Raw genomic sequence first — 25,881 nt, 5'->3', positions numbered from 1 at the left:
CTCTTTCAGCGTTTCCCAATGTTTTTTTAAATGAATCATGGGTTTTGGCACATCGTTGCTGATTTACGATTTGTCTTGGTGAAAAAAGATTAATTTCTGGCAGAGCCCTTTTTAATTTTTGGCTTGTTCTTTTTTTGCAGATGTACATCACAAGCACAATTAAAACAAAGAGTAGCAGGCTAGCCAAACCTGTGCTGTGTCTGGGTACCCTCTGTGCTGCGTTCCTCACTGGGCTAAATCGAGTTTCTGAGTATCGAAACCACTGTTCGGATGTGATTGCAGGCTTCATCCTGGGGAGTGCTGTAGCTTTGTTCCTGGTAAACCCATCAGTCCTTCCACATTCCTTTTTAAATACTTCACTCTAAAAAATAAAAGTACTATTCTCTTGTTTCAAGTTGCAGCTGATTAATCTGGTTGCTAAGAACTAATTCTAGCCTCATGTAGTTTAAAATATCAGAGAAAATCTTAATAGGAAATCATGTTTATACTAATTAATAAATCTGATATTTGTGCATTGTATATATTTCAAAGAGGTTTTTTAATTACTGTACATTTTTCCTTGATCTGTTCTGGAAAATGTTTTAAAGGTGGTGTAGGTCTCAGCTAATGTCAAAAGGGGGTTGTGCTTGAGACTTCTTCTCTGACACCCCTGTATTGCAAAACCCTACTGCCTGCCTGGTATCTGGCAAAAATGTAGGACACAGTGGGTGTATCTGGGGCTCTAAGCAGTGGTCCTGATTCCTTTGTTTCAGACCATAAAAGAAGTGCAGTAGAAAGGAAGGTCAGAACAAACTCCCTGGGAGACTAAACTACTTCCCTTTGTGGCATTTGGAGTTGCAATGAAATTGTTCACCATCTCATATGATAACCAAATGCATTTTTAATAATGCTCTATCAAAGGCAAAGGCCTTCCCGTAGAATCTAGGAACTGCATCTCTCTGGACTTCTAATGGTACTTGCTCCCCTGTCGGCTGTGTGGTTTGTGTTCTGGTTGGTGAGAGTTCTCTTGCTGAGGATTTACCCACACAGCAAACAATCAAGGTGATTTTCGCTATTACTGAGAAATGTGTGTGATTCCCTTTAATCAAAATATGCTTCAAAACTACCTACTGCATAGCAGCAGACATTTTAACCCTGTAATCAGGGGGGATTAGGTTTCAAAGATTCCTTAAATCTAGATTTTCCTTACACTGATTGTTTTCTATTTTCTATTAAAAGATAAATAAAAATAAAAAAAAAAAAACAACCCAAACCACCAAAACAAAAAACCCTTCACATACCATTTATTCCCATGGGCCCTTTAAATAAAAACATATCTGCAACATCTGACCTGAATCTCTTTGGCTTTAATGTAAGTCATTTGTCTGATTCCCATTGAGAAAGACAGTTTAAATCTAGCTCATACAATGTGAGAGGCAGTCACCCCATATCTGGTCAGGACAATCTATGTGCTCCCAGCTTCTGTTTCCAGAAGCTTCTGACAGTCTGCTTCCAGCCACATTTTGGCCCTGCAGGCCTCCTGTTAGCCTGGAAGTTTCACAAGCCCAAATTCAGAGTGGTAGAAGGGGTCTCCCTGGAGCTTGGAGCAGATGGGTGCTGAGATTCCTGCTGCTGGCACTAGACTCACCCAGGCTGCAGCCTGCTTCCTGCTCAGGTCTAAAGAGCAGCAAAGAGGAAGAGCCAACAAGGAGCTGGCTGCTGGAATCGCTCTGACAGCAGATGCGTCAGCTCCTGTTTGTCTTTTTTCCCAGTCAGTGTGTTCTGAAGCCCCAAACTGCTAATGTGAGTTTGCTCTTATTAGCATTACCATGTGGGTGCAGTTAAGTCTGGTCATGCACAAGGGAAGGGCTTGTGGGATAAACACCACCAGTTGTGCTGGAAGTATGCAGGAATGGTGCTCAATCAACTTGACATCATCCACATGTGAGGTAGATTCAGCCATCCAGTGAGCTGTTTTCAGTGTTTGGAAATGACTGTAAGAGTCTGAAGGGAGTATTTGGCCAGTAGCATGCATCATAAGGGTAGTCCCTGTTCTGTGATGCAGACATGGAAGTCCCTGTTGTATAAGGCATAAAAAGGCTGAGACTGGTTCATCGCCTCAGATTAGAGGCCAGGTGAACCCCTTACCAAGGTAGTTCACCATGCCCAACTGTGTCAGTAAACACATTGAAGCCCAAGCGCCTTCGACAGAAACACAGGTTAAGTTCTTGTCAAAAACTGGCAGCTGTGAGACCCCTGATGGTAATTCCTGAGGGGTTTTCCTGTGGACAGATAACGCTAATCTCATTTTTTTCCGTTTATTTTTTTTCCTGAATTACACAGGGGATATGTGTTGTCCATAACTTTAAAGGCACTCATGGAGCTCCTTCTAAACCGAAGCCTGAAGACCCACGAGGAATGCCGCTAATGGCCTTTCCCAGAGTGGAAAGTCCTCTGGAGACATTGAGTGCCCAGGTAGTGTAAATCCTCTTACTTGGATCATCAAGCAGCACACTTCCTGTTATGGCAGAGTAAAAGCTAGTTGTATTCCTAGCTACACATCCCTAACATCAGGACCATTGAGCAGAGTGAATTTGCACTGGGAAGAGTTTGTTTTAAGGCATTTATCCCTTAAACTACCAAATACTGTAGATCATCTGCTCTTGGGCACATCCAAACCTAAACCAGCAGGATTTCACATGCCCCAGCATATCATTTGTGTTAAGAAACTTTTTCTTAGAAGAATATAAAACTGAGAGAAAAGTAAAGATAATTCTGTCTAATTACACTTCAGGGTGCTTTTGGCATATCTTAAGGATTTACTCTCACATTCTTAATCCTTGGGATAAACTATGCTGTTCAGAAAAATATGATATAGATTTTTATTCTTATTACTGTTTGGTATCTTCTGTAAGAAGAAATCATATACCCTATCTCTTAAGTCATCAGAAGAGAAGGTAATAGCATTCTTTCAAGTTTGGAAAAAAAAAAAAAAGGCTAGTGAGAGCACCATTATTGATGGTGTTTCTGTTAAAACTAGCTTCAAAAGGCTTGTGTTGGCGTAAACTGAATCATAGCTGACCATTTCAAAACAGACAAGCAAATGCCACCTACGAAAAATTTCTGGCAACAGGAGGAACTGTAGTTTGTCTGTTGTCTGAAATGCCCTGTTGTAATTTTATTTGTTCTTTAAATTGTACTCCTCATTAGGTGGCCTGTCATTCCTGTGTACATGGTGTGTGGCAAGATTAATAGTGAATTCTGTTCCACCCTTTGACAAATAAAGTGAAATCAGGAATTAAAAAAAAAAAATAGACACTGTTTCTAACGTCTGTAAATATTTTGCTTAATTGAAAAGTCAATTTTGATTAGGAAAACATTTGCTGAAAGCCTTTCAACTAAATCTGCGGAACTGTGTGTATTAACTGTTTCCTTGGTGGACTTGCAGTCCAGAAACTAAGTACTACTTACATTGTATTGCATATGACAAAAGGGATGAACAGGTGAAAATACTCATAGACTGTGAAAAAAATTTTGTCTAGCCATGTATTTTTAAATTCTGGGCTCTGAAGTGCAGGTAGGGACTAGGCCTTAGCTGTTGATGTCCACTGTGACCAAGAGTCTTCTCTGATTTGGGGTATCTCTCTCTAAATGACCATACATCTATCATGCAGGAGTAGATTGACGAAAAAGTGATCCTACTCTGAACCTCTTACAAGCAAACCCTTGGGCGTGCCTGCACATTACTGTTTCTTCAGATAAAGAAGGTGCATCATCCTTCTGAGTGCAGATTCTGCATTCATTGCCAGTTGATTTGCTTTGCACCCATAAAAAACCTGCAATACACAGCATGATCCAAGGACTCAGTACTACCCCTGAAGTCCTGGACATTGGCTGTAAGGTTAAATCATCAGTTTCCACCTAAAGAGGACTTCTGTGTTGCTATATACCTGTGGCTGCATGTATGTTGACATAATGACCCCACCTCTGTATGGTTTTAAGCTCTGTATGTTCCCTAATACCAAATTGTGTAGAATCACATCACGTGAAGCCAATCTGCAGTCTTCTAGGCTCTTCAGTGGCAGAGGACAGATGCACTATATTAGTTACATGACTCTATGAGGTGCTTGAGCCCATACTGACATGTTCATCTGCATAGAATGCAGTCCTGTTTGAAAGTCTCAATTATAAAAATCACACCTTGTTCTTCAAGCCTGTTAGCAAATGTTCATAGCTCAAAAGGAGGGCTTGAGTTCAGCCTTCCCCACCACAAGCTCAGGACAGAAGGCAGTCACATTTGCAGTGATCTCTTCATTTTGAAGACCTAAATTAGCTGGACAACAGATTTTAATGAAATTTTTTCTAAGGTTTTTCTAATACGTTTTACACACCAGGATATATAAATGCCAAAATGTATCCAGATGTTAATGTGCTTGCTTTTTACTCTTTGCAGAATCACTCTGCCTCTATGACTGAAGTAACCTGAGATGGAAGACTGGCAACTGAAGCTATTTTTTATTACCCCCCAGTACAATACTCCCAAGACACAGTTACTAAATGTCTAACTGCAATGACCAGTATTATGTTATGTCTAGTTAGAGGCTAATGTTTTGTACTTTTTTTGTATGAAGAAGTGATGTAGCTTGCCCAGATTTTTTGTCAGCTTTAATATTATTATGCCAGAATTTAAAAGCAAAAACAAAAAAGAGGAAAAAACACTTTTCTTGTTTAAAGTGTGCACTAAGGAACTACATCTATTGAATTGTTGATGTTGTTATGTGATATTTGTACACAATTTTTTTCTTTTTCATTTTTGAATTTATACATCAGGGGGAGGGGATCACTTTTACCTTTTCTTACCATAAGAAGTGTTTCTACCAGTGGGTCAGATTTGAGTAAGCTCAGCATAGATCTAAAGTAGTTGCATATATTTAATTCAGATTAAAATAGTGGTGATTGGGAAACTAACCTGAATGATACTATCAAAACATAATAAACATCCAACCTCGATTCAGTGAGCTACTTAAGCGTTCCTTAGCATTATGGACTTGAGCTAGCCATCCTGTTTCCAGACTATTTGGCAGACTTGAAGTATGTCCAGTCAGTCTCACCTCTGTGCCTGGCAAAATCTTGGAGCAGATTCTCCTGAAGGCATGCTAAGGCACATGAAAATCAACAAGGTGCTTGGTGACAGCCAGCATGGCTTCACTAAGGGGAAATCCTGCCTGACCAATTTGGTGGCCTTCTGTGATGGGGCTACGGAACTGACGGGCAGGGGTAGAGCAGCTGACGTCATCTACCTGGATTTGTGCAAAGCATTCGACACTGTCCTGCACGACATCCTTGTCTCTAAATTGGAGAGACATCAATTTGATGGATGGACCACTCGGTGGATAAAGAACTGGCTGGATGGCCGCACGCAAAGAGCTGTCATCAATGGCTCAATGTCCGGCTGGAGACCAGTAACGAGTGGTGTCCCTCAGGGATCGGTGTTGGCACCGGTCTTGTTTAACACCTTTGTCGCTGACATGGACAGTGGGATTGAGTGCGCCCTCAGCAAGTTTGCCGATGACACCAAGCTGTGTGGTCCGGTTGATATGCTGGAGGGAAGGAATGCCATCCAGAGGGACCCTGACACGCTTGTGAGGTGGGCTGATGCCAACCTCATGAAGTTTAACCGTAACAAGTGCAAGGTCCTACACCTGGGTCCAGGCAATCCCAGGCACAGCTACAGGCTGGGCAAAGAAGATTCAAAGCAGCCCTGCGGAGAAGGACTTGGGGGTGTTGGTTGATAAGAAAATGAACATGAGCCGGCTTCAGTGTGCACTTGCAGCCTAGAAAGCCAACTGTATCCTGGGCTGCACCAAAAGGAGCGTGACCAGCAGGTTGAAGGAGGTGATCCTGCCCCTCTACTCTGCTCTTGTGAGACCTCAACTGGACTATTGTGTGCAGTTCTGGTGTCCTCAACATAAAAAGGACATGGAACTGTTGGAACAAGTCCAGAGAAGGGCCACGAGGATGATCAGGGGACTGGAGCACCTCCCGTATGAAGACAGGCTGAGGAAGTTGGGGCTGTTCAACCTGGAGAAGAGAAGGCTGCGTGGAGACCTCATAGCAGCCTTCCAGTATCTGAAGGAGGCCTATAGGGATGCTGGAGAGGGACTCTTCATTAGGGACTGTAGTGACAGGACAAGGGGTAATGGGTTAAAACTTAAACAGGGGAAGTTTAGATTGGATATAAGAAGGAAATTCTTTCCTGTTAGGGTGGTGAGGCACTGGAATGGGTTGCCCAGGGAGGTTGTGAATGCTCCATCCCTGGCAGTGCTCAAGGCCAGGTTGGACGAGGCCTTTGGTGATATGATTTAGCGTAAGGTGTCCCTGCCCACGGCAGGGGGGTTGGAACTAGATGATCTTAAGGTCCTTTCCAACCCTAACGATTCTATGATTCTATGTCCTTAAGTATCTTACTGAATCAAAGCCTGATTGTTCTGGTGTGGGTGATTGTGCTAGTTATTGAAGAATAACTAAAACAATGTATTCAGTCTGCAAATATACAGACCGGATGTGAAAATTTATAGTAGTAGCTGATAGCATGTGAGCTGACTATACCACCTCCCTAGATCTCTGTTCCTCCCTGAGGCCCAGCTAAAGCTCCCAGTGAAACCTGGCTTCAGGAATTGACTATGGGGATATACAGCCACCGCTGTGGAGCTGAGGCTGTGCTTTAAATGTTCCATAACTTCATCATAAATTTGTGGAGTAACTAGTAACACTGGTATAAAGGAAACTGACACCACTTCTTCAGTGGAGTGGCATGACATGGCATTCAGATTGGCAGAATCAAGAAGGCAGTTCTGCCCCCACAGTGTAATTTTCACTGAGGGGCTTTGGCAAAAAAAAAAAAATACACCAAAAACAAAACCAAAAATTGACAGTCTTTAGTAGCAGTCTGCATATCTGTAAATACTGCTATACAGAATTTATATCTAAACTGCCATTTTACAATTTAACAACTTTAAGGAATAAAAAGACAATTAAATCTGGGTGGGGAATGGGGGAAGAACAAAAAAGAGCCCCTCTATAATAGTTAAAACTGGGGGCAAGGCTTCATTACATGACTTTTCACTGTTCCTAGGATTTTCATGCATCTCATTCTTCTAGCATGGTGATAACTGCTATGTGTCTCCTTTTAAAAAAGAAGCCTTTGTCTGTACTTTTACTGGAATGTTTACCTCACATTTCCATGTTGGCTCTTCTTGGCTTTTTTTGTATATTTTTTTCCAAAACAGATGCAAAGAAAAAGTATCAAAAAACTAAAACATGCAGCCTGGTCTGTCATTTGGGATATCTGTGTCTGGTCTCGCAGTGTTTCTTCCAGGTCACTATTTTCTTCTGACTCTACTGATGTCCACTTCTGTCTTCAAACTTGGGCTATGCAGGCTTTTTGTGACCATGAGGAGGCATCAGTGTTCTGGGTCCCACAGTTTGATCGAAATTCCACAGGGAAGTTTCTCCTGAATAAATCTGGCTGTGGAACTAGTCCTTGTTCTGCTGTGTTAGGAGAATAATGACACGCTATAGGAAAGCCTTTAGCATAAATGGACATCCAATCAGTATGCCCTGTCAGCAGCATGTTAAGTCTATTCACACTGCAAAGGGTTAGCAGTGGGTTGAATTCTAAGATGAGGAAGTTACATTCTGTAGCCTAGCTTTTGCAGTCAGGGTCCCTGAGGCTGTGTTCCTCTCAGGTGCACTGCTGCCATAGCATGCATCTTGTAGTTTTGGTCAGTAGCTTCCACAGAATGGGCAGTAGTATTTGTCCTCTCTCGGCTTATCCTCTAGTATGAGGCTGTTGTCATGCTCCTTTCTTGCCTATCTCCTCTTTTTCAGTTTTTCTCCTTCTGTTTTTCACTCTTTCCTCTGATCATGTTACATGAGCTATGAAAGTTGCATGCTGGGAGAGACACTAGACTGGGGGGCGGGGGGTGTGGGGTGTGTGTGTGCAGAAAGTGCAACTATCACTGCAAGTGTTTTTAATGAGTACTGAGTAAGAGGAAATAAGACTTAAGCATCTTTTCTTTGATGGAAATACATCATTTCACTAAAAAATACTTCCAATTCACTGTTCTCAAACAAGCTCTGAAGCAGATGACACAGATCTACCTATTTATCACACTGTTTTTTCCATAAGGAAAAGGGGAAGCGATTTGTGAACAGCCAGCCTTCCACAGTGACCCGTGAAATACCCCCATTCCCTCATGTCCACCCTGCAGTGGAGCATGTAGTGGTGCACTCAGGCTATTCAGTAATTCCCCAGGAGTCAAAAGGAAAAAATAATGGGTTTCTTAAATTTCTTCATAGCTGCAAGAAACCAGCACTTAAGAAATCCGTTGAGCACTGTTAGTGCATGAAAGCAGCAGTTTCCAAGCATGCTTCAGGTATCTGTAATCTCAAAGAAACCAGGGGAGCAAGAGTTCAGGAGAGTGAGAGGTGTAGCCAGGGTCTTTCTGGAGCATCCCCATAAATACCACACATACAGAATCTGACCTCACCATCAACCTGCTTTGTAGAACACATTCACAAAGTGCCTTGCATTTCAAGACTGCTGCATGTACTTTCTTGTCATCCTGACTTCACTGCTTGCTTCCTCTGATTAAAAGCAAACCAACACCACCAACCAGTTGCAGGGCAGAAAGAAAAAAAAACAACAAACATATAGAACATAAAAGAAAAACTAACAGCTGTTAGAAGGAGCAACAGAGTTTACATAAAAACAAGTCTTGAGCAGACACAGAAAAATCCTACAAGCTGCCCTGATGGCAGTTTTTGCAGGGCTGCTGTAGAGTTCACAGTTACCGAGTAAAAAGATTTCAGAATGCCAGCTGGCACTATCTTCATGTACCAATTCTAAGTAGAACAAGTGGATTTATGTTAAATTGGCAACTGTGATTGCTTCTAAAAAAATTACTGCTGAGAGGGTCTTCCTTTCAATCTCAAGAAAAAAAAAAAAAAGAGTAACCAAAAAAAAAAAAAGAAAAATACAAAAATATGGCTTACCTCCCCCTTCATGCCCAAGTTTGCTGGCTCTGCCAGTCTTGGTGGCTAAGCTGAGCAGAGCTTCTGACATCAGCTGCACTCACAAAAGCCCAGTAAACAGTGCAAAATCAAAGACAAGAAGTTTTGAGACGTGGAGAATAAACTGGGGGCTGATCCTCTGGCTAACCCCTCTGGATTCTCTAACTGTTGGGCAGCACAGTAGATGGCAGAAAGCATGTTAGTACCATTACGGAGTACACCATATCACTGTTTCACAAGGACAACTTCTGCTTCTTTTCTTACATATGATAAACAAACCATGAAACCCAAGGACAACTAAATGAACTTTTATTAGTGATATTCATAAATTCAGTTACTACAACAATAAGAGGGCTCTGCTTCTGCTCTGCAGCCCTGCCTTACAAACACAAGCAAAGCAAAGCAATGCTCCGTGGTGCAGCTCACTGCTCCCAGTTAATCTTCAAGTTTGGGGGTAGCTCAGCAGCACACAGTTCATCAAACTTGGACTCATCTTTCACAGGAGTGCTATAGAAATTCAAGACATCCTCAGCACTGCGCATCAGGTAGAGCTGTGAATTGGGGACAGCGTGACCAAGTTCTGCTGCAAGCTGAGCCAGCAGGCGATACTTTAACCTGTTATCTTTGAGGGATGTCTGCTGCCAATTATCAGGAAGCGAGGGCCCAAAAATCTCCTTGACCCGAGACTCAAGGTAGCTCTGTATATTCTCCGGAGGATGATAGCTTCTGCTGCGTGGTGGGGGACAGATCAGGCTGGGCTCATTTTTCTCCTGATGAATTATTTTGTCTGCTTCTACTTCTTTTTCTTTCTTCCTGTTGGCACCAGACAGAAGTATGTTGAGTCTCTGGGCTACTTAAGACTGAATCAGAGTACATTTCTGTTCATAGTCTTTTAATATCTAACTAACATAGCCTGTAGACATTTATACCTCCCATAGACACAGGAGACTCATTACTCATACAAAAACAAAAATGTGTGGTCTAGATGTTTGATTTTCCCCCAGATTGCCACATTGTCTCTACGCAGCAGTGACCTGTCTAGCTTATTTGACTGGTCTGAGAGAAAACAGAATTTTAAGCAGATTAATGACTTATTTTCTCAGTTATGCCTTCATTTTCTAATCTGCTGTGAAAAAGGGATAACAGAAAACAACTACCACTATAGAAAAAAATGTGCCATACATACATATATAGCTATATACATAAAGCGCTAGTTTTAACTACAGAATTAAAGCCTACCCCAAGTTACTTGACTTGCTCAAATGCCACTATCTAGTTAACAACACAAGCATGGTTTCACGTAAAAGGTGATACAAAACTGACTGGTTTTCGTTCCCATTATAGTACTGCCCTGAAATATCTCCTTTTCCACACCCCGCGAGTTCCCTCACCAAAGCCGTGGAGGGCACTGAAAAGCCCAGCTCCGCACCGCCGCGCCCGCCTGCTGGCAGCGCACCCTCGGCGGGGACGCGACAAGGACACCCGCTGCAGGCCGCGGGACCGACGATCCACCGCGCTCTGGCGCAGTAAAGCCCAACACTGAGGAGGGGAGGTCTGAATGACCAACCAGCCTCCCGACCACGGCACAGCACCACTATGTTCCTCTTCTCTCTTCCATTCCCTTCTCTTCCCTTCCCCTTCCCCTTCCCCTTCCTCTTCCTCTTCCCCTTCCTCTTCCTCTTCCCCTTCCCCTTCCCCTTCCCCGGCGGTACCTCACACCACCCCAGAACGCCCTGCTCGCCACAGCGTTAAGACCCAGGAGCCGGCCAGACACTCGCAACGCGGCCACGACCGCCATCGTGAGAAGACACCGAACTTCCTCCCAGCAGCCAGCGCGGCTGCGACGCATTCCGCTCCGCCCGCGCTGCTTCACGGGAACTGTAGTCCCGCCACGCATAGGGCTGAAGGCGCGGAGGCTGCTGATGGGGGGGCCATCGCTTCAGCTGGCTCCCTCGGGACGGGCACGGAAGAGTCTGTGCCAGCGGGCGTGGGGAGGAGGTTTGGCAATAGAGTGTGTGGGACTAAAACAACATAAGACAGGGACATATGTCGTCACCCTCTCCGACTATAGCGGTGGATGTGTGTTCTGTCAGTCAGAGGCTCTTGGCGGCTGTCCCTCGAAGTTTTTATCCTGCCTTTGGGGTGTAATGGTTGCCAGAACTGTCAGCCAGCACAGGGAGTTTGTCCTCTAGGCTATATTTCTGATCCAGGCACACGATTATATGGGAATATCACTTTTCCCATTCTCTAAAAGGATGTTCTTTTTTTAAAGTGAGGAATCATGCGTCATCTGTACACAGCCTTGATTTGGTGCATGGCAGTAAATTCAGAAGATGTCCACCAGCTCTGCCACAAACACCTCGTCAAAGAGGAACCCGAGGAGCCTGGGCACAGCCACCAGCTGCAGCAGGTGTGACACACATCCAGCAAGGGAGCAGGTGTTACCTAGCAAAACTACGGCTTTAGTTTTAAAAAGTGGGAGAGGATTTCTTTCCCAGTTTGAGGAAATACTTTTTTCCATTCTCAATTTTTAGAGAAGCAATGTACATAAATAAGAAGATCAGCAGGATCCTCATCAGGAGCAGAGGTTTACTTGAGCTCAAGTGCATGGAGACCTACAGGACCACAGCTGAGCCAGAAAGGAGGTGTTGTTCCTGATTTCAGTATTGGCCTATGTTGTGGTTTAAGCCCAGCTGGCAACCCAGAACCACCCACTCGCTCGCTCATTTTCCCCCCTTCTCCTTCCCCTGCTCCCAGGGGGATAGGAGGGAGACTTGAAAGAATGTAACTCCCATGGGTTGAGATAAGAACAGGCCAGTAACTGAGGTATAACACAAACCACTACTGCTACCACCAATGATAATAATGATGAGGGAAGCAACAAGGAAAGAGAATACAATCACTCACCACCCTCCGACCAATATCCAGCCAAACCCAAGCAGTGATCTAACCCTTCCAGGCAACTGTCCCCAGTTTATATACTGGGCATGACGTGCTGTGGTATGGAATACCTCTTTGGCTAGTTTGGGTCAAGTGTCTCATCTCTGCTTCCTCCCTGGCTTCTCCTCCTCCCTGGCAGAGCATGAGACTCAGAAAGACCTTGGTCAGAGTAAGCATTACCGAGCAGCAACCGAAAACATTGGTGTTATCAGCGCTGTTCCCAGGCTGAAAGTCAAAAACACAGCACTGCACCAGCTACTAAGAAGGAGAAAAATGACTGCTACTGCTGAACCCAGGACAGCCTATTAGGGACTAAAATGTATGCAGTAATTACACAATGAGTGGATCCATGTGAAGGAGTTTGGCTATTTATTGCCTTTCTGAAAGAGTGGTTACTAACATGAAGAACACAGGGAGGTTGTTACAGGGCAGTGGTTTTGCCTGTTTTCCTTTCTGGGAGATGCAGGGTGTCCCTGTGGCTGGGAGAGCAGCCTGCAGAGCCGGGTGGCCGTGAAGGGAGAGGCCAATAGTGCTGTCTTCTGGGTTGCTTGGTGTTTCTTGTGTAACCTCAGGTCTTTCTGCTGTTTGTGCCTTCTTTTTTAACAAGAACTGTCTCATTGTGCTTTAGCTAACAAAGCTTAAATCTCTAACACGAACACAACAACACACCAAAGGTCAAACTGTGGGCCTTCAGCACCAGCCTCATTATTCAAACTATGCCACTGGGGTAGGCCAAGATGCCTGCCCTCATGTTTTATGTTAATTATTGTGGAAAATGACCCAATAAAAGCCTGTTCATAAAACAGCTTTTGCAAAGCACTAACCCAGTCTGTGAAACACTAACTCAGTGTATGGCAGCCTCATCACAGCAATCATGGTTCTCCAGCGCCTCAAGAAGATTCTGAAGGTAATTATTTATCTATGGCCTGAATCCCATGCACTGCTCGCTGTGTACACCTCTCAAGTTTTTTCAGCATCTGTCAGCCAGCAGGATTAACTTCCCCAACTGCATCACTATTGGGTTATTTCCCCTTGATCTCAGCAGGGTTTCCCAAGCTCACCAGCAGTGACACTTTGTAACTTTATTGGTGAATAGGCTACTGAAAACCAGAGACGTTTGGAAAGTACCATAAAGTTTATACAGAGTAAAGAATAGTGAAATGGAGATTGGTTTTCAATTACTGTTTTATTCCCATGATTGAAGAGACAATCCGGTTTTGTAATTCAGAATTTTGGCTGCAAAATGTGGTAATGGATAAGGGTAAGTGTATTGCCAGGGAACTACTTAATGTGCCTACTAATTCTGGGGACTAAGTTTAAACAAGATGGAGAGCAGGTTTGTGATTCACTGGCAGCTGTTTGTTGTATGGAAAGAATTTTCCTTCCTTGGAATGTGCAGATAAAACAGGAGTATCCCCTTGGTAAATTGTAGGAGCAAAGGGTGAGGAGGAAGGTAACCCATTTTATCCCCATATTTTGTTTAGGCTAAGAGAAATCATATTTCTTTAGTTTTCTTTCATTTCCAAACATCTTGGAAGTTGTGAAGAGGGACAGAAAGTTGCTGCACTTTCAGTAGGTGTAGCTGGCAGTGAAAAGTGACTGCATGGCAGCTGCATCAGCCTTCCCAGACACAACATACTGTCCTCTACAAGCCAAACTGTTAATCTGAAAAAGAAAGAAGAGGGGAAGGAAACCAGTTAGCTTGGAGTAAGACGAACAGATGTGTAAAGACAGTAGGAGTAACCAAGCAAGGCAGAAATAACAAAATAACACCCCTGGTGAACATGCAGCAGCAGGAGGGGTGGGAACAAGAGGAGCTTTTGGAAGGTGACAGCATGTCTCCCTTCATGGTGAGCAGCTCCTCTCTGTACTGGGGGGAAGCCTTGTACCTGTGCCCGCTTGCGGAAGGCCTCTTGCGCAGCCTTCTTGTTTTCACTTTTGCCCACCCATGCTGCCAGGGCAGAGGCTTGCAGGGCTCTGCCATAAGAAAAGGTCAGTTTCCAAGGCTTAGGCAGAGGGGACTGATTCATGGTGTTCAGGTTGACAGAAGCCTCCTCTTCACTCTGACCTCCAGACAGGAAGCAGATTCCTGCAAGAAAGAGGTTTCAGGGCTTATAAATGGAGTGCTTCAGCCACCACAATCCCTGACCTTTATGTGCCAGAGAAACAAGCATGTCAGATGTAGGAAGAAGTACAGCAAGAGTGACAGTGTGAACAGATACATAGTAGTGAAGCAGGAATCACCGGGAACAGCAGCAGGAACCGTGCGGAGAAGAGTAGTGACAGTTGCTACGGCTACATCTTGAGGGGTGTACTTCTTGGGGCAGGAATGCCCAGCCATGACCATGTTGGGTTTCAGCAGTGTCCCTTCCAGGTACACGTGATGATCATTCAAGGCTTTGTAGACAGCAGCCAGAACCTGAAAACAGGAGGATTGAATACAGACCTCTGCTCAAATCTTCACCTCAACTTGCTGTGAAAGGCAGCTTATTCCTTGGGAGTGTGAGAAGATCAAATTGAATTTTGCTTTCACATGAAATTTATCACAGGGGCTGCGAGCCCTGGGCACTGACTCAAAAGCCCACTGCTTTTGAGATGACCAGGATACCCCTCTTCATGTTTGCTGGATTTGTCCCTGCAAACTGAGGTGCTGAGAGGTAAATGAGTTTGCTCCCGTTCCATCTTTTTGAGACTGAGAATGCTTATATTGGCAATTTGAGTGGAAATCCAAAAGCACATGGATTCTAGTCTCGCATTTGCTCGAAACTCATTATTTGACTGTGAGCAACTCATTTTTGTGATGCAGATATGAAGTATCTTTTTGATCAAAACTCTGAGATCTGTGAGCACAAACTGCATAGTATTAGCTACTGATTTGTGAAGGGGAGGAGAGAGGCAAGAACATTTTACCTTTTCTGTGACATACTGACAGCGCTGGAGATCATGGTCTCCATCAGGCAAAATCTCTGGCTCCACGATGGGTACCAAGCCATGCTAAGAACATAAAGACAGGGAAGGGTATCAGTATGGAAGAAAAACTACTGTAGCTGTCTACCCTGACGCTGGTGGAATTCCTTCCTGCTGCACTGCAAGAAGCTCCCTTATTTGCCTTTCAAGTTACCTAGCACGTCGTCACAAGGAACAGTAAGAAAGGGCAATACATCTCAGAAAAGGTTGTTGGCGACTAGATACCTGCTGGCAGATGCTGGCATAGCGTGCCAATGTGTTGGCATTCTCTTGGATGGCAAGTTGAGAGGGTGTTGTGCTGGTGATCTTCAGCACTGCACGCCACTTGCCAAAGTCAACACCATCTTTCTTGTACTGGGCACAGCGCTCAGCCAGTCCATCCAGCCCTGTAGATGAAACAACAGTGCTTCACTGAGAGCAGTTCTTCAGGACACAGTTCTTCTAGTAGTTCTTCTGAAAAGTACCAGGATACCAGCCAAGGCTGCAACTCAGGTAAGTCACCCCATGGCTTTTGCTGTACGAGTCGTAACTTAGGCTCCTTAGTTCTCTCCTTACCTTGGATGGTGGTTTCTCCATTTGTTCCTGCCAGGGGTGCTGTTCCTTTATCCAGCTGTGGAGATCAGGAAAACAGGAAGGATTACAGGGAGAGGAAAACAATGTCATACTTCTCTTCTTAACCATGGCTAGTCTGTGTTTGCAGGCTGACTGTGAGAATGTGGGGCTGAACGCAATAAGGGTATGAAGGAGGGAAATGCTGGAGTAGAGGGGAAGAAAATGAGTTAATTTGGTAAGAGGAAGGGGCAATGTAGCTGGCTGTAGGGAGTGTCTCAAGAGCACTGTCAGATGTGGAAAGGACTGGATTTAGCTTACTACAGGGAGGGATTTAATTGCAGTGAATGGTGAGTAGATGGGAGTTGGTGGATAAAAAGTTCCCATATCAAATGTAAATGCAATAAAGGGAATAGTGTCATGGTGATTTATTTTTGAAAAAAAAAAAAAAAATGTTTAGCAGGAAAGAACACAGCCCCATACCTAATTTTCACTGTAAATGAGGTTTGGATTATGCTGCCAGTCGGACATGTATAGATATTCACCTTTATTCCCACCACAATCCCTTTTTCTTTAATAAGAGCAGGAAATGGCTTTCCATTGCTGTCTTTCTGATAGAGAGTCTCATGGAACAGGATCACCCCCCCAATGCTCTGGTTGATGGAAGCATCTGAAGAGAAGAGGATCTCTCGAAAAGCTCGGCGATTCTCCTCTGTGTTCTCCACATTAATCCTCTGCAGCCTGTTCCCCATGGTACCTAGTGAAGTGGACAAAGGGCAGACAGAGAGGTGTTAGGCTTGCCTGGCCTCCTTATCCCAGTATGTAGTAACAAACTGGGGCTCCAGCTCAGAGCTTCCCTTCTCAACCCATAGTTTGTTAGCTGTTGCTGTAGGTGCAGCCCTGCCTGACTGACTTGTTCCTGCTCAGTCAACAGTTTTAGTTTTTATGTGTTTTTCATTTACCCCACTGATTTAAAAGATTAAGCAAAGTTAAGAAAAAAGTCTTGGGTACTTCTAATTGACTGATATCCAGAACTCACCCACTGATTCATCGGCAGCCAAGATCCCCTTTCCTGAAGCTACAATCCGCTGAGCAATGTCTGAAAGAGCTTTCTTCTGCTCTGGAGACAGCGCTGGGAATTGGTGGGTCATGTTGACTTAGCTGTGGAAGAGAATTACAGTTACAAGCTTAAGAGACTGTATACACAAACTGTGAACCAGAGACACCACTTGGATATTTCTGCTGGGCTCTTGGTACTTATCTGGTCCGTGTTACCACAATCACATGCCCAGAAATCCATCTGAGTTCTTCTTGGCTTGGTGTGTCTGGCTAAACTAGAGAAGAAATGCAGGAGCTGCATCCTAACATATCCTTCCAGAACCAAAGTGGGAGAGACTCTGCATTTTACGTGGATTTACTCAGAGACTAAAGGAAGGTCAGTCTGTCATAAGAATATGCAAGAAGCTAACAAGTATGCTAACTGCCTACTCTGCAGACATTTTAGCCCAAATCAAAGGAACACCAATTATCCCATTGCTTACATTTACACATTTCCTAACAATGCACATTTCCCATTCCCTGGCCTGTGTTGGCAGTATCTGCTACTCTGTCTAGCTGACTTTCCATGCCCATCCTCCTGCCTTGCTTTGTAATTCTGTCTTCCCCATGACTGCTTTCAGAACTGTAGCACATTGCTTACTCTATGTAAGATCTGGGTGTTACCCAGCACCTGAAATCCAGGTTCTTCTTGTAATGGCAAAATGCTTGATCATATTAAAGTTTTGATTATATAGCATTAAGTTACAGTTTCTCAGATTCATTTGAACAGTATGAGTTACTTCCCTGTTTGTATAAGCCTGAGAGCCTGAGAGGTAAAGACTTTCTTCCCTCTGTTTATCATAAGCAATAGCTAAAGCAACATCCATGTTTTTATTAGCAGGTGGTGAATCCACAAGATGAATAGTTAAAAACAACACAAAAGAGCTTCAATAACAAGTTTTAGCCCAGAGGGGCAGGCCTGTAGGCAGTATCTACATTTTCTATTCCCAAACTCAGCCTCAGAGAGGAGTGAGAAAATGCCATTTCCCATTTCACTGTGTGCCAGGGATGGACAGCAAATATGTCTCACAATATAAGCATGTACAGGCCAAGTCCTCCATCCTTTCCCTCTACACAGATATTACATTGCCAGGAAATCCTTGTCATGCATTCACAGCTGAAGGGTATAATGGGGAGAAGCGATCAGGGGTTTAGCTGCTACTCATGATAGGGTAAACAGGGTTCTGTGTACTATGCAGAACAGTGCCAAAATTTTCTGGCAACAGTGCCATCACAGTACTGTGACAGCTGTAAAGCTATCTCTGATTTACAGTTGAAGGTACTTTGGTACTAGTAATACTACTGTGCAGGATTCAATTGGCATTGTCTGCCAGTACAGGCCAGCCAGATGCAGTGCCCAGATGTCTGCTTTACCTTTTTGTGACTTGTTTGAGACTAGAATTCAAGTTGCACCATTTATCAACAGTGAGTCAGTCTAGGTTTAGAAAGAACTGATGAAGACTGTGTCACATGAGGGAGGGTCCCCTCCTTTTCCAAGCACTGAATTGCCTTGCTGAACTACTCTCTCTGTAGACCAGGCAGTGGCCAGAGCTCTGGGAAGCATCCTTCTGCTCTAGTGACCATAACTCCACCGCTCCCAGCTCTTACCCTGTTTGGCTCACCTAAAAGAATTTGAAGAGCCTGGTTTATGTTGAATAGGTAATTTAGTGCACGTGTAACCCATTTATCCCTTACCTACTTTCTGTGTCTGATACGTCTCTTTGAAATAGGAAACTGGCTTTTTATTATGATTACTGTAATAATAGTTTGTGTTGTAAGCACTTTAGTCAAAAACATAGCACTGTTAAATAAATTGCTATGCACAATCATGAAGAATCGCTTCAATAGTTCACAGTCTCTGGAAAAGACTGGAAAATTGTGATCGGGCAAGAATATGATCTTGTCCAAGGTCAAAGCTAATGAACTGCTGTATCAGTAATGGGATTTCAGAGTTGAAGTGTGGAGGTACGCTACAGCATGAGTAGGCGTATCCAGATAATCTTTAATCCAGCTATCTGAATTACAAGATCAGTCACTCTAGTTACGTTATAAAGGGTATACTTTCTCCCCAGCAATGCAGTAAGAGGTGACAGTAGTGTCTGTTGTATCTTACTTGTTTCCAGTGTTTGCATGGAGATAACAAACAGACAGTTATCTCTCATAACCAGCTTGCAAAGCAAATTGCCAAAAAACAGAAATGTGAGTTTGCAGTGGATAATGCTGGTGAGTACACTTGAGAGACTGAAACAACACAGTGTAGTTCCACAATGATCAATTGGAATACAGCAGATTAGTTCCAGTTTCTATGCAAGTGTTTCATTGAGTGTGAAGGAGTAAGTGCAGATTTACCAAAAGGCTCCCAAAACCAAACTGTAACGCCATGGTGAGTGGTTCCCAGCTACCCTGCTGAGCGGTTCCCAGCTACCTTGCTGAGCTAAATGCACTGTGTTTCTAACTGAAACCGTGAAGAAATGAGTGCAAAAGAGCAGTGGTAAAACTAATGATAGCTCCAAGGTTCAGAATGTTCAAGTACCCTTGATTTAAGACTTTATTTTTCTGTGATTCTTTCATGAGAAACATAATCTTTGAGGATTTTTCCACATTGAATTCAGAAAAGGTGTTCTCTGCTGTAAGGTACTGCTCCGAGCATTTAAAGAAAAGAGGAGAATTCTTACACTTCAGTAACAGGTAAAAGGTAAGCTCCCAGCAAATCCATGGAAACATGAACATCCACCTTAAAGAGCTGGATATGTTGCCTTAGAGGTTGTGAGGAAAAATGGTTGTGCCCAGGCTGCCAGAGTTAAGCAGCTCTTTTCGTTATTCCAGCAATGCCTATTTGCCTTATTATTCTGCTTTAACTGTTTCATTTGACAACTTTTCCAGGCAGGAAAAAGATTGAAGGAATTGTGTTCTCAGTAACATTATCTAGGAGTTGTCCCACCACTAAATTTTTTCAATACATTTTATTTTTATTTACCCATTTTGGGCTGAGGGCTATTATCATAGTGTCACAAGCTTAAGTGATTTCACATTGATCTGACATTGTATGAATGCAGTGTGTTCTCTTCGTGGTAACTGCTTACATACCATTTTCTAAAAGTGGAAGAAAAAACCCCAAAAGAACAAAACTGCACAGAATGTACAAAAGCGCAGCTTTATGGATACCTTGAGTGTTTGTCAGGCTCCAGCAGCTCCTCAGGCAAAGAAAGTTCTTTGCTCAGCCCACAGCCTGTGACCAGCAGGAGGTGGGGGTGGCCACAGTTGTAAAAGTAAATGTTGTACTGCTAAAGTCTCAAGTTTTCCTCAGCCTCCATAAACGAGGACTGCAGGGGAAATAGCTTCATGGGTATCAGCACAAGCACTGCATCCTGTTTAATATTAATAGTGAGAACCAAAGGGCAGGGGCAAGACAAATAGCGGAACAAACTGTTACATTCCAATGTAGGTCATCTTAGAAACATTAATACTTCATTGTTGTCTTTTCTTTCTTGCCGCCTAAAGTGGCTCTTCTAATTTTACAGAAAATCTCACCTGAGTCCTAGTTTGCAGACAAGACTGGATTATAATCTGTAAATTTTTCACTTCATTCTCTTCATTGCCTTCTTTCATTGGTTCCAAAATTGCAGGACCAATCTGCCAAAATGCAGTTTGTATCCCTTGCATGTAGCTTTTCCTGTTGAATACTAGTAAACATAGCCCTTCAGCAAAATTTCTGTTAACAATACAAACCACATGTGCTTATCATTGCAGTGTGCACACAAGAGATTCTGCTCTCAAAAAGCAAAGTTTGAAGAAGCAAAAATTGCATCTATAAACAGGTAAATACAGCTCATAGGGAGAATGAAAAGTATTCAGAAATTTAGCCTATCACATGTAGGCGAAGTGTTGACCTGACTGAATTCACTCCTTATTTATACATGTATGCTGAGGAGCGACAGACATATTATGAGTTATGTACCTTACATTTTCATTACAGTGGATAAATCTTGTTATTGGCCTCATTTCTCTATTTCTAAGAAAGTCTGGTTACTTGAACATTGTGCAAGCTGATAGGCATGAATGGCTGGGCAAGCCTGGCCCCATCCTGCTGACGGAGCACATTCTTATCTAGGCTGCAGATGACACCAAGCTGGAAGGACTAGTTGATACGCCTGATTGCTGGGCAACCATTCAGAAGAGCTTTGATGGGGGGTGGGAAGAGGCCAACAGGAGCATTATGAGATTCAGCCAGGACAAATGCCCAGCCTCTGCCAGAGGCAGAGTGTGGGCAGTGATCCCACCAGGGCTAGTGGGACTGGGGAAAAGCTCTTTGGAGAAGGCCCGGGGCACTATGAGGCAGCAAGTTAAGATGGGCCAGCAACAAAGGCCAGAGGCATCTTGTGTGAACAGGGGTCTGGCTCAGAGAGCCAGGGGAGGACAGGAATTACCCTCCTCTGCTCAGCACTCTTTAGATCACATCAGGGTAATGCATCCAGTGTTGGGCCCCTGCAGTACAGGAAAGACATTGACAAACTGGAGGGAGTTTGGCAGATGCCACTGAGAAGGTTGGGCGCTGAAACCCTTGCTTTGCTACATCTAGCTCAGCCTCGAGCAGAGATGGTTTCGGGGCCACCTCTTGGCAACCCCAAAACCTTCAGAGTGGTGATTGAAGTGGCAGGATCAGGCTGTTCATAGCAGCATACAACAGGAGCGTGAGACACAACAGGCATAAACTGAAACTAGAGAGATCTGGACTGGATATGAAGAATATTTTTTTTCACTATTGGGCCAGCCAAGCAGTGGAGCACATTGACAGACTGTGGTGTCTCCATCCTCAGAGGCTGTCAAGACCTACTTGAATAAAACCATGAGCAACCTGATCTGACCTTATGTCCAACCCTGCTTTGAGCAGGATGTAGGACTGCAGACCTCCTGAAGTCCCTCTCAGCCTGAATTACCTGTGACTCTGTGTGAGTACTTGCTTTATGGAGTTAAAGTAGGAGCAGTGCCTCCTGTGTGTATGAAGGAGCTCTGAGGGAAGAACAGGATGTTTCTCCCTTCATCTTTGCAGTGTGAGTGAAGGATTTTGTATAGTAAAGTGTTTCATTTCTGGGTTCTAAAAAGTGTCAAGCATATGAGACAGAAAGAGATGTTCAGCCTTCCGTTACCTAGAAAAAGCAGCAGATGTTTTTGATTGACATACTGATTTTACCACCTTGATAGGTCCTTTGGGGTGTATATGATTGTCAATTGCCAGGTTGGATTTTGCTCTCTCTTATGATGGTGGGAATAAGGGTTTTTTTTCTGTCTTCATGCTCTGTCTAGGGACTGTGCTTCAACATCCTGTCTCAAGTGGATGGGAGTATGTGAGACCTGCAGATACCTGTCCCAATTCCCACATTACCTCAGAGCTATTCTCAAGTCTGGAGCAAATGTACCCTCATTTCATCTCTGTTGCAAGCATGAAAGGTGATTATGTACTCAGGAACTTGGCCTCTGCAGTCAATGCAGAGCATTTCTTGCTCATGATGGCTAGAGATGGCTGAGGTGGCAAGAAATCATTTTCTTAAAGTGTGGTCATTAGGGTGAAGGTGCTTCTCTCTGAAGGCTGGGATCTTATCAGAGGAGGTTAAAAAAGTGCTTGTATCAGAGAAGGTAAAAAAAGTGCTGTCAGACAATTCAAGTCTTGTAATGCCAGCAGGGGAGGCTGGGGGAAGCAGTGGTGAGGGTTTCAGGTGGACTAAAAAGTTCTGGATGCAGGCAATGCGGTAGTTGGAAAAGTGAAGCAGGATCGCAGACTCAAATTTGAATTTGTTGAGCAATTTCCTGATGCTGGCTGTTCACAACTTTAAAGGTTACAGCCTAATGCAAGAGCCATTTCTAGTCTCTGTGCTGCAGACTACCTTAGGTCCCCCTGAAGAAGCATATTATCCACACTATTCCACTAATACTTCTGAAGAAGCTGCACAATAAACACACATAATTACACTTCTCTCAGCACTGGTGTTTGTCAGGACCAGCTGCATTCTCCATTCTTTCTCTCTTCTCTATGAAAAACATAAATTTGTGTACTCCAGAAGCATAAACAAACACATACAAAACAAATCAGTGTAGAAAGCAATGCTGGTATGTTACTGCTTTAGTCCCCTTAGACTAAGGATGCACTTACTCCAGGAGTTCTGAGTCACTAAGCTAAGTTAGAAAGCCAGTGTTAGCAGCGAATGGGTCACACTGGATGATCGTTGCAGGATAGCTGTGTGCTTATTTCTTGCATGCTGTTCCTGGAACAAAAAAAATCAAACCAAAAAACAACTCCTCAAGCCCACCTTAGGTAAATACATCATGTCTCAGCTGCTGATATACATACCACCTTTACATTTTAGAAATGAAATTAATATACTTACTTGCTCGGGGATGGTGCCTCTGCTCCTACAAGCTTCTGGTGAGGTGGTTGCAGGCAAAGACACCTGGTCCTTCCGATCACTAACTTTTATAAAACCCTTGAGGTTTTTTTTTTATCTCTCCACTCCTTCATTCTCCCTCCTCCCCAGGCTGGTTGGGGAGGTATCATTGCTCAAAGTTGGTCATTGGCTGTCACACCACAATCACACACAACCAATGGGACCTGGGTTCGCTTCTGTTGTTCCTCCCCTTTCTCCTCCCCTGTCTATATAAGCCCATTTGTGATGCAGTGAAACTGAGATGCTATTTCAAATAATGCCTCTTTTTTTCTAAAACAGACTGAAAAGAACTTCAGAATTTTTTTTACAGGGATCTTGGGAATAACTTTCTGTTTAGGTTTAGACCTTCTGGAAGCTTACTCTTAGGAAACTACACAATGCAGCAAGAAAGAGTAGAAAACAAAATGCAGAAACAATGCAACAGATCCTCAATTGATGTGAGTTACTGTCATTTCAGTGGCTTCTAAATGTTACACTGATTTCCCGCACTTGAAAATTTAGCACAGAAACTTGTTTTTATTTTCCAGTTAGTATATGGAAAGGCAAAATGCAATGTTACCGTATCAGCGTTAATGAAACTGCAAGTCTGATTTCCTCTAATGCAGTGTTTGAGTGAGAATGATGGTTATCAGAATAAATATGCCTTCACTGAGGTGCATAAGTGCAAGCCAAATTTTCCACCAAACTCCCTTTGAAACACCTACTCATATTGCAAGGACATACAAACTTCTCAGTTGCTTAGCAAAAAATTTCTAAGAAAAAAATGCTAATGCTCTAAAACGGTGTATCAGCATTCAACTTTATATGAAATCACATCACAGCTATTCACCAAATCCAGGTAGATGTACTTTTTTCTTCTTTTTTACAAGTCAGTACTCCTGGAGGGAATTACAGCATGGGGGCTGTTAGGCAAACATCATACCCTCACCAACAACATGCTCTGCGACCTTGGACATTAGCATATCTTTACCACAAAGACCCAATGTTTACCTGAAGAATGACGTAGTTTCACCGTTTGTTTGACTCATGTACTGACACCTTTTAGCCTTTACATGGACAGAGTGAGAGATTTCTCCTCTTACTGAGCAACACTGTCTTCATGAGGGCAGTTCCTCCTTAAGTCTGTCTCTTGTAGAGACATGCCAAGACAGTGCCTGTAGGAAATCTTAACAGCTTACATGCTGCCAGCAGTAGCATGTAAGTCAGCAGAGAAATGACAGCCAGCAGAGAAATATCTGAAAAAGCTGAGGATACGCTCCAGTTGAAGGCCTTGTGCTTGTGTTGTTTTGTTTTCTTTAATATTCTCCTTCCTGATCCATACCTTCTTGCTGAAGAATACTATGGTACCTAACAGGGGCATAAAGCCTTCCCTGCTTTACAGTGTTCACTGTATCTTCCATTTCTCCCATCCTCGCAGAAAAATGAACCCCATGGTGTATTAAAGTTTCGCCAGAGGCATCTAGTGTGGATTAAAAATATTTTTAATGATATACATTATCTAAGACTCTCTTGAGACCAAGAAGATGTCATGCTGCTGGTCTTCTTCAGGGCCACATTGAAAATCAGAGTTTGAGTCCACCATTCCTGGTTTGTTTAGAAACTGTCACAAACAGGAAAGTCCTAGGAAGTGGTTCTTTCCCAGTGTCATTTGTGATATCGTCTGTCAGGCTATTAAAGAAAAGTTGGGGGGAGTCTTCTTGAAAAAAATAGCATCTGACATTTAGAAACCACTTTAGATAATCTCCCACAGCCCACCTTGCTTTCTTAACTCTTCCAGAAGAAAAGTAGATAATGGCTAGTATGTGCCCTTCTAGTCCTTCTGAGCCAATATGCAGCACTTCAAGCACAAGGATTGCAGGTCCTAGCAGACATTCTGAGGACTGAGGAGGAAAAAAACGTGAATGGACATGATGGTTAACTTTTTCACTTAATTTAGGAATGGAAGCCTTTTTCAGCAACAAGATGGAATGAGCAACCCAGCTAGATAATGTCACTGTAAGGTTTAGTACTATTAACATGGAGACCTGTGACACTAACCATGCTGTGCAGAAATTACTAGTAGAGTGATATTAAACAACATGGGGAAAGAGTACATACTTCCATTATGACAGCTACATAATCATAATTTGGGGTACTTACACCTCTAAAAATTAGGTTATAGTGATATTATGTATCCTTAAATGACAAAGGAATAAGCTTGCATTGCGAAGGGAAGGCCATGTACTTGCATTTAACCAAACAACTTACCTGCCCCATAAAAATATCTAATCATTGCCTGTACTTATTATTCTATGGCAAAATTGGTGTATTATCTAACTTTTAATCCTGTCTCACTGAGGTATGTTTGAACTCATAATACTGCCAACTCCCTCTCAGCTTTCCAGTGACCCAACTAATTTTGGAATGACTTTTTTAGTTTGTGTGTTTGGTTTATTTTAAGCCTTTTTCAGCATAACGTGATGAAGCCATAGGGCTGTAGGGCTGTAGCTACCAGGAGGCTGACTTCTGGTGCCAGCACCCTTGGTAAAGGTGGTTACATCTAGACATTACTTTCAGAGAAGCTGAATTTGTGGCCATGGACAGCATGACTTTGATAATGCAGCTGTCACAATACAGGAAGACTGGGACACCTTTGGTGGGCATGGAGTGGGAGGAACACTGAAGCCCTGGTGGAAGGTGTGTTCAGGGGAGTAAGAACACAGGTCAGGAATCAAATTTGGAGGATTTAGGTAAAGAGGAGGTAAAGAGGCAAAGGTTGTGCAGTTGAATATTAAGGGGTATAGGTAACAACTTTGTGACAAAATGGCTTGGAAATGGCATGAAACAGAGACCC

At 43.4% G+C, this 25,881-nt stretch overlaps 3 protein-coding genes across 3 annotated transcripts in view; 1 reads left to right on the top strand and 2 right to left on the bottom strand.

Annotated features, from left to right (window-relative positions):
- The window catches only part of PLPPR1 (phospholipid phosphatase related 1), a 132,285-nt gene extending 125,003 nt beyond the window's left edge, over positions 1–7,282 (top strand). The window contains exons 6-9 of the mRNA XM_061455099.1: positions 141–317; positions 2,323–2,454; positions 4,433–5,083; positions 6,440–7,282. Coding sequence (XP_061311083.1) covers positions 141–317; positions 2,323–2,454; positions 4,433–4,465 — 342 coding nt within the window. The 3' untranslated portion in view covers positions 4,466–5,083; positions 6,440–7,282. The remainder of the gene's footprint in view (positions 1–140; positions 318–2,322; positions 2,455–4,432; positions 5,084–6,439) is intronic.
- Positions 7,283–9,346: 2,064 nt separating this feature from the next.
- MRPL50 (mitochondrial ribosomal protein L50) lies at positions 9,347–10,918 on the bottom strand. The gene is made up of 2 exons (XM_061455100.1): positions 10,767–10,918; positions 9,347–9,867 (listed from the first exon to the last, which is right to left on the bottom strand). Exons 1-2 carry the CDS (start codon positions 10,901–10,903, stop codon positions 9,477–9,479), a joined length of 528 nt encoding a protein of 175 aa, XP_061311084.1. The 5' UTR covers positions 10,904–10,918; the 3' UTR covers positions 9,347–9,476.
- A 2,243-nt stretch (positions 10,919–13,161) lies between these two features.
- Positions 13,162–23,149, bottom strand: ALDOB (aldolase, fructose-bisphosphate B). The gene is made up of 9 exons (XM_061455087.1): positions 22,992–23,149; positions 16,550–16,671; positions 16,056–16,267; positions 15,517–15,571; positions 15,187–15,347; positions 14,905–14,988; positions 14,239–14,413; positions 13,884–14,083; positions 13,162–13,659 (listed from the first exon to the last, which is right to left on the bottom strand). Exons 2-9 carry the CDS (start codon positions 16,659–16,661, stop codon positions 13,564–13,566), a joined length of 1,095 nt encoding a protein of 364 aa, XP_061311071.1. The 5' UTR covers positions 16,662–16,671; positions 22,992–23,149; the 3' UTR covers positions 13,162–13,563.
- Between the last annotated feature and the right edge of the window lie 2,732 nt (positions 23,150–25,881).

Source organism: Pezoporus flaviventris, unplaced genomic scaffold (assembly GCF_033815535.1).
Source record: "Pezoporus flaviventris isolate CSIRO_AGI_PZ_B2104156 unplaced genomic scaffold, CSIRO_AGI_Pfla_v1 ptg000018l, whole genome shotgun sequence".
NCBI lineage: Eukaryota > Metazoa > Chordata > Aves > Psittaciformes > Psittacidae > Pezoporus > Pezoporus flaviventris.
This window is presented reverse-complemented; position numbering and strand designations above follow the sequence as displayed.

Excerpts from the sequence above, each read along its gene's own strand:
- MRPL50 (XM_061455100.1), bottom strand. The coding sequence starts at position 10,903 with ATGCGTCGCAGCCGCGCTGGCTGCTGGGAGGAAGTTCGGTGTCTTCTC. Across the intron at positions 9,868-10,766 it reads GCGTTCTGGGGTGGTGTGAG|GAAGAAAGAAAAAGAAGTAG; the intron begins GTACCGCCGGGG and ends TGGTGCCAACAG.
- ALDOB (XM_061455087.1), bottom strand. The coding sequence starts at position 16,661 with ATGACCCACCAATTCCCAGCGCTGTCTCCAGAGCAGAAGAAAGCTCTT. Across the intron at positions 16,268-16,549 it reads GGCTGCCGATGAATCAGTGG|GTACCATGGGGAACAGGCTG; the intron begins GTGAGTTCTGGA and ends CCACTTCACTAG. Across the intron at positions 15,572-16,055 it reads GGATTGTGGTGGGAATAAAG|CTGGATAAAGGAACAGCACC; the intron begins GTGAATATCTAT and ends TGATCTCCACAG.